This window comes from Bufo bufo, chromosome 2, assembly GCF_905171765.1.
Source record: "Bufo bufo chromosome 2, aBufBuf1.1, whole genome shotgun sequence".
NCBI lineage: Eukaryota > Metazoa > Chordata > Amphibia > Anura > Bufonidae > Bufo > Bufo bufo.
The window spans coordinates 739,599,726-739,611,873 of NC_053390.1; the positions used below are offsets into that span (position 1 = coordinate 739,599,726).

The 12,148-nt window shown below is 41.9% G+C and overlaps 1 protein-coding gene across 3 annotated transcripts in view; it reads left to right on the top strand.

The window, feature by feature from the left end:
- The window catches only part of PDS5A (PDS5 cohesin associated factor A), a 94,202-nt gene that overhangs the window by 43,907 nt on the left and 38,147 nt on the right, over nucleotides 1–12,148 (top strand). For 2 of the 3 annotated variants that reach the window (XM_040418959.1, XM_040418958.1), the window contains 4 exons: nucleotides 863–989; nucleotides 4,233–4,313; nucleotides 5,581–5,721; nucleotides 7,505–7,620. In XM_040418959.1, coding sequence (XP_040274893.1) covers nucleotides 863–989; nucleotides 4,233–4,313; nucleotides 5,581–5,721; nucleotides 7,505–7,620 — 465 coding nt within the window. Of the gene's footprint in view, nucleotides 1–862; nucleotides 990–3,025; nucleotides 3,062–4,232; nucleotides 4,314–5,580; nucleotides 5,722–7,504; nucleotides 7,621–12,148 lie in introns of all 3 variants that reach the window. The other variant, XM_040418957.1, reaches the window with a different exon arrangement.

Below are 12,148 nucleotides of genomic sequence, written 5' to 3' on the forward strand. Positions count from 1 at the left end.
GGTCAAGAAGAGCAGTTCCCAGTAAATATCTTATCAGCATAATCTGTTCAGGGCCATGGAATAATGCATGTTCTGGGGCCTTCCTATAGGCCCATCATTACTGCCTGTGTTCCTGCTTTTGCGGTGTCACACATGACTGAGGTTGCCACCTAGTGGTTGGAAAAGATTTGAGCCCACATTATTACTCCACATTAAGTCATGTCAATAAAATGGTTAACATGGGTTTATCTTCACTTTTATTGGTTTAGCAACGTTCATAGGCCTCATGCACACAGGTGTATTTTTAATCCTTGCGTAAGCATTTATTTGGCCCATTCATTTCTGTGGGGCCATGCACTCGTCCATATTTTTTTGCAGATATGCATGGCAATTCTGCAAATTATAGAACTTCTTACACTTGTCCTCATTGCGGAAGAGAATAGTCCTTTCTACTGATGCAAGTAAGAAATATGGAACCAGACGGTAGCATTTTTTTGAGGCCTCACAGTTGTGTACATGAAGCCTTATGGTTATGCATCCTTTCACGTTCAGCGCGTGTGCTTTTCGGTGTGAGCTGCTCAGTTTCATCAAATTTTAGTAAATGTATGACTAAAGAGATTCATTCCCCCTATGTAGAAACAGCAGCAGCTGTATATCTATTAACCAAGTCCATACAGGCCCCCCCCCCCCCCCCCTCTACTGTTCGTGAGAACGTCAAGTGGTCCTCTGTTCCCTTGTAGGAATGGCATGGCGGTCAAGCATGCTTTTCTTTGTTAAATTCTATGGGAGTGCTGGAAATACCAGCGCTTCAAGTATAGTTTCATAAATTATTCTAATTATTTTTATATTTGATTTGTTTTTTTGTGTATTTTTTTTAATACAGTAACAGCCACAACCAGAAGGTACAGATGCACATGCTGGATTTGATGAGCTCCATTACTATGGAAGGTGATGGGGTGACACAGGAATTGTTGGATTCCATCCTTATAAATCTCATCCCTGCCCATAAGGTCAGTTAAGTATGTTGGTCAATAAGTCATTGTGGTGTGTATTTTTGCATAGTGAAAGATATTAATGCAAACTCTGGATTTGGTTGTATTACCACTGTGTTGCATCGTACGTTTAAGTCTACTTTCACACTAGCGTTTTGGCTTTCTGTTTGTGAGATTCGTTCAGGGCTCTCACAAGCGGTCCAAAACGGATCAGTTTTGCCCTAATGCATTCTGAATGGAAAAGGATCCGCTCAGAATGTATCAGTTTGCCTCCGTTCCGTCTCCATTCCTGCAGCGTTTTGCTGTCCGTCTGACGAAACTGAGCCAAACTGATCCGTTCTGGCACACAATGTAAGTCAATGGGGACGGATCTGTTTTCTCTGACGCAATAGAAAACTGATCCGTCCTCCGTTGACTTTCAATGGTGGTAAAGACGGATCCGTCGTGGCTGTAGAAGACATAATACAACCGGATCCGTTCATGATGGATGCATGCGGTTGTATTATTGTAACGGAAGCTTTTTTGCAGATCCATGACGGATCCGCAAAAAACACTAGTGTGAAAGTAGTAGCCTAAGACGTTTAAAGATATTAAAGTGAGGGAGGATAGGTTTCATTATCATCAATTAGTTCAGGCTTACAAAAGTACTAGGGATCGCTCTTTTTTTTTTTTTTTTTACACTTAATATTGAATTGTCCTATAATTCAGAGGTATTGGAACCAGGTCTTTCAAATAATAGCAAATTGATAAATGTCCCAAAATAGGTGTAAATCGCAAGTGTATGCTTCGTGTTTTCTTAATAGATTGGATCATAATTGCTAGGGAGTGGGACTCCGATAAACCGCCAGCTGTAAAAGCTTGGGCCTGTTGGGTATGGTAATTAACTATGAAAAGATATATTACTTGAGCAAGGATCAATTAAGAATTTGGGGAGAAAAAAATCTGGGTATAAATTATATTGTATAGATTTTTTATTTAAATTGTTTTCTCTTTAAGGGGGGGGGGGGCGGGGCGGGTGGGAGATTTCTATAAATGGGACTTTAAATAATTATGATATGTATATGATGTCATCAAGTTGGAAAATTAATAAAGATATAAAAAAAAAGATTAAAGTGAAAATACCTAAATAACAAAAAAATATAAACATCATTGGTATATAAAAAAAAAAAAAAATCCAATACGGGGAATGGCGTAACAGAGATAAGTGGTTAAAATTGCCAGTTTGCCATTTTTTTCATTGCTTCTTACCCAAAAAAAAATTATAAAATTTGATCAGAAAGTCACACACACTCCAAAATGGTATCAATAAAAACTACAGATTGTCCCTCAAAAAATTAGCTCAGAAGATATAACTGTAAAAAGGTTATGGGGGTCAAAATATGGTGATGTAAAAAAAACCCTTTTTTTTTTTTTTTTTTTTTAAAGTTTACATTTATTTTTACACTATTTAGACAAAAAAATAAAATAGACTTATGGGGTATCGTTGTAATCGTACTGACCCAGAGAAAGAAGGGCTTGGGTTATTTTCGCCGCAAATGGAACGCCGTGCGAACAAAATCCGTATAATTGCGTTTTCAATTCCATCCCGTTTGGAATTTGTTTTTCTGCTTCCCTCTACATTGTAAGCCATAATTAATGGTGGCATTAGAAAGTACCACTTGTCCCGCAAAAAAAAAGCCCTCATACAGTTGTGAACGGAAAAATAAACAAAGTAATGGCTCAAGGAAGATAGGGAAGAAAAATGAAAACAAAACAACTCCGGTATCCTAAGGGTTAATGGCATAGCCTAGCAAATAGGCCATAAATTATCAAGATGGAAGAATTGTCTCACTGTCAAAATCATTTCTTTAATCTCTCTTGGTATGAAAGGGGTTGTTCAGAGGTAAAGCCTCAGATACCGCAGCGTTTAGATAACTAGGAAAACTGTGAACCTGCCATATCCTTGCGTGTATCTTGATATCCCAGGAAGCCATCTATAATTTATGATTTGCTCATAGTTTTTTTGAAAAAGATAAAAAAATGTTTACATCCACCACATTTATTAACCCGTTTAGACACTTCCTTGGACAAGGGGCTGTGACTTTAATGTGGTAAGTATGTGCAAAAAGACTATCCAAGTGACTTTACGGTCTAGTTTAACTTCATGTGTTCATGCAGCTCAATATAAGCCCTGTCTGTATCTATTTAACAGATTAAGTAAAATAGATATTTACTGAAATGGCGATTTAATCAAATAAATTTGATTAGTCACCCAGTTCCAGATAACTATAATGCTTCATAGACATAGATTCAAACCATGGCTTCCTGCAGCAGCCACTAGAGGGAGCTGTACACATCCTTCAGGTCAGTGTACAGCGCTGTGCTGTTATTTTCTGTCTGGTGTAAATGATGCCTTTCTTCTATACGTTATTTTTATTTTGGTGACCAAAAAAAAAATCATTTGTCTTCCAAAATCTTACACTTGGTAACCGAAGTTACCAAGGATTTTTTTTATTTTTGTGCCTGAAGCCCTCACTTTTCCTATAGCAATTTTGAGTTCTGTCATCTTACAATGAATTATTTCTGCGATGTGCTCAGATTTCTGCTGGATGCTAAATCAAACACTGACAGTGATTCTGGGAGATGGTGCTTGCTCTATATCGGGGATCAGCAACCTTTGGCACTCCAGCTGTGGTGAAACTACGACTCCCAGCATGCACACTTGCTTAGCTGTTTTCAAGACTCCCATAGAAGTGAATGGAGCATGCTGGGAGTTGTAGTTTTACCACATCTGGAGTGCCTAAGGTTGCTCACCCCTGCTCTACATCCTGGTTTTGGTCCAATTCTTGAATCCAAAACAATTGGGAAATGTAAAGGAAATACTCATACTCCTCTTGCATAAAACACTCTGTGTGTGAGTTACCTACATACATGCATCTTCCACGAAAACTGTGATAAAGGTGCTTGACATGCGCCCATCTCCCTTTCCATATTAAACTTGTATGACTGTTTATAGGGTAGTTGTAGCACATATATTCACCCAGCAGCAGCCTTATGTCAGTGGTCCTACAAACCTCTGTATGTCTTATGTAGAAGAAATTCTACACAACCAGCAGCCCTTTTACCTTACTCAATGTGATGCAATATTTCAGTTATTTTGGGTGTTTCCCTCTATCCCAACTGGTAGTGCTCAGCGTTGAGCTGTGCTCCTAACATGTTGCACTTGGTCTTGTATTTTCTTCTCTCGTAAGGATTTTTTTTTACCTCTTCTTTTTCTACCAGAATTTAAACAAGCAAGCATTTGATCTTGCCAAAGTACTTTTAAAGAGAACAGTTCAAACTATTGAGCCATGTATTGCAAACGTGAGTATATATTTTAAGCGTTGATTTGAAATGAGTATATTTTAGGTTTACATTTTGGTTGCATCTATTAAACTCTATTAGTCTTCAGGTGACTGGAATGATCCACAAGGCCCCCTGTGTTACCCCTAAGGCCCCTTGCAGACGAGTGTGTGTCGCGCTGCGAGTCCGCAGCAGTTGCCCGGCCTGACCTCCCAGCACCAACGGGGTCACATAGCATTATATAGATTTGATGCTATGTAACCCTTACAGTTCTGGAATGTATTGGATAACACTGACATAATGCTGTTAGTGTCATCTAATACATTCAAGAACTGTAAGGGTTACAGAGCATCATAAATCTATATAATGCTATGTGACCCCGTTGGTGCTGAGAGGTCAGGCCGGGAGCTGCGCTGCGGACTCGCAGGGTGACATATGCTCGTCTGCAAGGGCTTAAGGGGGCGTTCACATGGCGGTTTAGCGTTCCGTTCTTCTGGTCCGTCTGAAGAGCAGAAAAATGAAAAAACGGATCAATCAGTTTGTTCTGTCAGAGATCTGTTATTTTAGACAGGATAAAAAGTCCCACGAGAAGGACTTTTTCTACCATTTAAAAAAAAAAAACTGTTTGCGACTTGTTTTTCTGACGGATCAGAAGACTGAAAACAAAACTGTGATGTGAATGCACCTAACACGTGCAGAATCCTGTCATCTGGATTCATACCCAAGACGTGCGCAATTTGCACCCGAAACTCAAAATTGTTACCTAGATACATACACACTGTGTAAGGAGTGGCGAGTTTCTGGGTGGTTGGTCTAGTAGTCTCCCACACATACTGTATGCTTATTTAGTTTTGTATGTATAAGGCCTCTTTCACACGGGCGTGTGTGCCCTGTGGTCATGCTGCGGCCTGCAAAATGCGCGAGCACAGTCCGTGGGGCAGCCATAGCGGATCGCGGACCCATTCACTTAAATGGGTCCGTAATCCGGCCGTTCCGCAAAAAGATAGGACATGTTCTATCTTTTTGCGGAACGGAAGTACGGGACGAAAGCACTCAATAGTGCACCCGTGTATTGTGGATCCGCAAATGCAGTCCGCAATACGGCAATGGGGTGCACACGCCCGTGTGAAAGAGGCCTAATGGGTATTTTCTACATACGTGTAGCTGTATTCATTAGCAGTCTCTAGCTCCACATCTGCATTTATGGGAGTTTTGCTGCCGTCATTCTGCACAGAACTATTTTTATATTTTAATTTTATTTTCTCACCTATCTTTCTGTACCGAATAGTTTTTTAACCAGGTCTTGGTGTTAGGAAAATCATCTGTCAGTGACTTGTCGGAGCATGTATTTGATCTCATTCAAGAACTATTTGCAATCGATCCAAATTTGTTGGTTTCCGTAATGCCACAGCTTGAATTTAAGTTAAAGGTAAGCAACGACGCTGGAAGCCTCCTAATGAATTTCTTAGTATTTACCTAAAAATGCCTGTCCACCACCCACATTCTAGATGCCCAAAACACTGATACTAAATCTTTGTGTAGACAGCAAGTTAATTACTTAGAGTAAGTCGTATGGAAACTCGGACTTGTGTGCTGATTTCTTATTATAGCTTAATAGATATTTTAGTCTTAGTAATCTGCTTGTTAGTCCTTATTCTACTGGGGTGTTTAAACTCTTCAGATGAATGTGCTTACTGACGTCACTGGTGACCTCTTAGGTACTCTGCTAGCTAGAGGACTGTACCTGAAAGCTCCTAACATTTTGTTACATGCAGCCCCTAAAGCCATATCGCAGGCTGCCACGCTGCTTAGACCCCCCAGCATTCAGTGTAATCTGCAAGGCAATCTTTTCGGCAATTGTTCGATTCCCTTACACTGTCACCACAGGAACCATAGCATTACATCTGTTATCGCCTTTTGCATATGAAGCAAATAGGGTGTTGCTGCTCGGCACGTTAGGGTTTTAAATCTGTTTATTAAGTGTCCATAAAGACATTTCCCAGAAATGAAACTTATTAGGCCTGACCTGAACTCCGCTCGGGACCTGGAGTCACCGTGGCATGTAGCGGAGTCACAGCCGCAGGCCTGCTCACCTCGCTGTGAATGACAGCCCAATAACTTACTGACGTCAACATCTAAAATCTCCCGCCTGAATATTACACACCGTTTCCTCCTCGCTCCCGACATGCACAGTGAGCTGAGGTTATACACCTCAGTTTCAGAAATTTTGCCACCCTTGGCCTGAAAGCCAATAAGCATCCCTTTTTGCAATCGATAAATCGGCCCTTTTACCCATGGTAGCATTGAGATGTGTGAGCAGATAGCCTGTACCCACCAGGCCAGCTTACAACACGTGACTTCCTTCATGAGCTACAGTCTGCCGACGTCAAAAGTAGGAAATCGTCGTCATAATGTGACTTGACTGTAAAAAAAGCAAATTTTTTTTTTTTTTTTTAAAGCAGTAAAGCATAAAAATGCTGTAAAGTTGATATTACTGATCTGCAGATTTCGAGATTTTCCAAGACTTAACTACTTATGACCTATACCTACACCCAGGACCCCCACCGATCACCTGTTTGAGAAGGCACTGGTGCTCGCAGTAGCCCCATGGCCTTCTTTCAGCTTAGTCTAGGCCAGGGATGGCCAACCTGCGGCTCTCCAGCTGTTGTAAAACTACAACTCCCAGCATGCCCACACTGCCTACAGCTATTAGTCTACAGCTGGGCATGCTGGGAGTTGTAGTTTTGCAAGAGCTGAAGAGCCTCAGCTTGGCCATCCCTGGTCTAGGCCATGTGACGTCACGTTCATCCTGAAGTGAATGGGGCTGAGCTGCGATACCAAGCATAGTCGCTATAAAATGGATGGCACTGCTTGGTGAGCAGAGGGAAGGCCACACATTCACTGTGAGCACTGTTGCCTTCTCAAACGGCTGTAATTAAGTCATGGAAAAACCTTTTAATGGCGGAATTGGCTTTTTTATATTTTATTTTTTCAATCCCCCCCCCCCCCCCCTTCCCCACAAAAAATATTTTCCAATGTTTTTCAATGCATTAAAAAAATACAACTTGTCCTGCAGAAAACAAGTCAAAGAGGAAAAGCTGAAAATGAATAAAACGAAAATCTGCTGCCCTGGGATGGGATTAAATAAGCAGTGTGTATTAATCCTTACTTAGTATGTTAACTCTTACATTCTTTGTACTTTTTGTTCCCAGAGTAACGATGGAGAGGAACGACTGGCTGTTGTACGACTTCTAGCAAAGCTATTTGGTTCTAAAGATTCAGACTTGGCAAATCAGAACAGGCCTCTATGGCAGTGCTTTCTTGGACGGTGAGCATTTGTCACTTTCCAATATTATCATGATGTACAGCGATATGAAAGGGGTATATGAACCCTTAAAACATCTTAATATATAATCATACAAGGTCTGTGGGCTGAGACCACCATGAAGCCCTTCAGGACTTACACTATACTTTTGGGTGACTTTTGGCTTCACTGGGTTATTTTTGTGAGTTAAAGGCTATGTACACATCGGTGGGAATTTTTGTTTGATTACATGTTACTCATTTTTGGCTGAAAATCATTTTTTCAATTGGCCTTTATTAAAAATATTGAGCTGTTCTGTCACAAAGGTTTTTTCTAACTGTGACTGGTACTTTACCTTTGTGCCAGTCATCTAATAACCCTCATCTCTAAACTAAGTGGTCATAAACACTTATTTTTAAGCCACATTCTTATCAGTAAGATAAGAACTGAGCAATAATGAGTGTTTTATAAAAGCAGAGATGAGGAGTCTGTCAGCTCCTGGTCTGATGGAAAAGACAGTTCAAAGGGTACTAGTAGAGCATGTCCGCTCTGTACAGAAAAAAGGACGCCATATATTTAATAAAGACCAATTAAAAATATATAATTTTTAGCCCAAAATTTAGTATAATTCAATAACTTAAAAAAATATCCCAAAGGAGTACATAGCCTTTTAACTTGATGGGCATTAGTTCCCTTGATTAAGTAAAAATGTATGAAACATTGATGTAGTGAAGCGTCTAATGAGAAGGTCTAGTGTTTCATTTAGTAATTCTTGAGTTTGGAAGCCTAGCTACTACATATGGCATTTGCAGATTTTCTCATTGCCCAACACGAGACCTTTGAAATGTTGACTTCTTTCCAATTTGCACAGCTTTCATGCTGCAGTGGATCTGTCATTGTTCCTTTCAGTCTGTGAAATGTACTTTCTAGGTAATGTCATTGGGGTACACAGCCCTGTGGGGATATGCCCAGCTGACACTAGAAATAAAAATATAAAAAAATTGTCTCTGAGGTGAGCTATACCCTCTCCACAGACACTAGATCCGTTTTAGTCTAGTGCCCATTAGAGGCAGACGTGACCTGCTTTTTTCTGCAGGTTTTGCATTTTTATTTATTTTTTTCTCTTTACACTCTGTGGGGGTCTTCATCTTGGACCACCACTTTAGTAGCGCACCCTGTGGGTGCGTACTTCAGTACCTCGCCGGTCACCCTGTCTCTTACTGCATCCACAGTGGAATGCCAGTGATTCCACTCGTGTGCAAGTTTACCGAAGGGTTAACTCTGCAGTGCCCGAAAATGCCGGATTGTATGTTCACCTTCTCTTTCTTGATGGATCCCCTTCATTCTCCTTCCGGGGCTTTTTTCCAGGACATAGGGATGGCTGTCTTTCTCTGTCCAATCCTGGTCCAGCTTAGGCTTTTGCTGTGGGGGAGATGCCTTCTCCTCAGAGGGTGTATTTCCATCTTCAATGATTTCCCATGCAGCAGCCACAACACTACCTGGTGGGACACATCTACTGAGGGTCCCTTTTTTCCTCCTGGCCAGGCACCCTTTCTTAACTATGATATAGTCTATGGAGCACTTGCATGCCCACAATTAGCAGCTTCACCCCCCTCACAGGGAGTCGTTTGCTTTCATGTCCCACTCAATATACAGGAGCAGGTCCCATTGGCGGCATAACGTCTCCCCTCATAGGTCCCGCACATCCCCAGGGTCCTGGATCCTTCCTAGGACAACTACCACTGACAGATATACCTCAGGTTTCTTTCTGTCTGGTCTGGAGACACTTCTGACTCTAAGGGGGTCATTCACACGGCCGTATGAACGGATCCGCACCCGTTTTGCAATTTTGTGGAAGGTCTGCAGATCCATTCATATCTATGGGCCCTCAAAAGATGCGGCCAAGAATAGGGATTTTCTATTATGGCTGTGGCCATGTGCGGTCTGCAAATTGTGGAATGCACATGGCCGGTATCCGTGTTTTGCGGTCTTCTGAATGGGCCCTAATTCTGAAGTAGGTCATCAGTATTAGGCCTTATTCACATCAGTGATTGTGAACCAAAATCAGGATTGGAGCCTCCACAGAGATAAGCTACAGTCCTGATAAAAATTTTAAGACCACTTGAAAAATGGCAAAAAAATCATATTTAGCATGGCTGGATCTTAACAAGGTTCCAAGTAGAGCTTCAACATGCAACAAGAAGAAATGGGAGTGAGACAAAACATTTTTTGAGCATTCTATTTAATGAAAACAACGAATAAACTGAAACAGGCTGTTTTTCAGCTGATCAAAAGTTTAGGACCACACCTCCAAAAAAAATCCAACTTCCAAACATGAACTCAGTAATGAGTATCTCCGCCGTTATTGTTTATCACTTCAAAAATTTGTTTCGGCATGCTTGATGCAAGCGTTTCCATGAGGTGAGTGGGAACATTTCTCCAAGTGGTGAAGACGGTCGCACGAAGGCCATCTACTGTCTGGAACTGTTGTCCATTTTTGTAAACTTCCCTTGCCATCCATCCCCAAAGGTTCTCAATTGGATTTAGATCAGGGGAACACGCAGGATGGGCCAAAAGAGTGATGTTATTCTCCTGGAAGAAGTCCCTTGTCCTGCGGGCATTGTGTACTGTAGCGTTGTCCTGTTGAAAAACCCAGTTGTTACCACACAGACGAGGGCCCTCAGTCATGAGGAATGCTCTCTGCAACAGCTGGACATAGCCAGCGGCCGTTTGACGCCCCTGCACTTCCTGAAGCTCCATTGTTCCACTGAAGGAAAAAGCACCCCAGACCATTATGGCGCCCCCTCCACTGTGGAGCGTAGAAAACATCTCAGGTGGGATCTGCTTGTCATGCCAGTAACGTTGGAAACCATCAGGACTATCAAGGTTAAATTTTTTTCTCATCAGAGAATAAAACTTTCTTCCACCTTTTGAATGTCCCATGTTTGGTGCGCTCTTGCAAAGTCCAAACGAGCAGTTCTGTGGCGTTCAAGGAGACGAGGTCTTTGAAGACGTTTTTTTGTTTTTGAAGCCCTTCAGTCTCCGATGCCGTCTGGTTATGGGGCTGCAGTCAGCACCAGTAAGGGGCTTAATTTGGGTCAAGGATCGTCCAGTGTCTTGACGGACAGCCAATTGGATCCTCCGACTCAGTGCTGATGAAATTTTTTGGGTCTTCCACTTGACTTTTTTGCTCCATAACCCTCAGGATCATTTAAGAAATTCCAAATGACTGTCTTACTGCGTCCCACCTCAGCAGCGATGGCGCGCTGTGAGAGACCCTGCTTATGCAGTTCAACAACCCGACCACGTTCAAAAAGGGAGAGTTTTTTTGCCTTAGCCCTCACAACGTGTGACTACCTGACAGAAAATGACAATGAATCCACATCTCTGCACAGATTTGGCCTTTTAAAGGCATGTGGTCCTAAAATTTTGATCAGCTGAAAAACAGCCTGTTTCAGTTTATTCGTTGTTTTCATTAAATTGAATGCTCAAAAAATGGTTTTGTCTCACTCCCATTTCTTCTTGTTGCATGTTGAAGCTCTACTTGGAACCTTGTTAAGATCCAGCCATGCTAAATATGATTTTTTGCCATTTTTCAAGTGGTCTTAAACTTTTGATCAGGACTGTATAAGGGAAAGATCTGCACCTGTTCTGTGTTTAGAGCCGCACCTGGTTTTGGCTCAAAATCACTGACACTGACTGTGAATAAGGCCTCATGCACACGACCGTTGTTGTGTTCTGTTCCGTGATCCGTTTCCGTTTTTGTTTGTGTGTCTTCCTTAATTTTTGGAGGACCACCAGACCTAAAGGAAGGTAAAAAAAAAGTCTGACAGGTTTGCCATGCAAATGATAGGAATAAAACTGACGCGGATGACAATCTTGTGTGCCTCCACGTTTTTTTTAGCGGTCCCATTGACTTGAATGGGTCTGCGAACCGTTTTCCGCAGACAACAATAGGACAGGTTATATTTTTTTGATGGACTGGAACCACGGATCACGGACGTGGATGGCAAACCGTGCACTATCCGCATTTTCAACTGCTCCATAGAAATGAATGGGTCCGCACCTGAAACGCTAAAATCGGCGGAACGGACGCGGAAGCAAACAACGGTTGTGTGCATGAGGCCTTAGGCCCAAAACTCTCGAAAAACCCCTTTAAGGACACTCTTCCACTGAGGGACATCTCCACCTCTTCAAGTAGTTGGTCTCCCCTTTAGTGTATTCTCATCAGGTGGCTCTCCTCCAGTCATATGAGTAATGTCTCATCTACAAAGGTAAGCCGGTTTGCCGACATATGTTTTGGTTGCAGGTCCCAGCTAGCTGGTTTTCCCACTGCCGTGCCTATTTTGTATGTACAGTTATGGTGTGCCCCAACACTTTTATGATTACTCCGCCTGATTAAGGGTGGTAACTTATCTTCACCAAATGCCGAATTCGGCAAACCTTCATTGTTTTAGCCAGCACCATATTACCCCCTTCATCAAGTAGAGTAAGTGATCCATCACCAAATGCCATGTCCAACACCTTCCTGGTTTTAGTGTACTCCAGACAA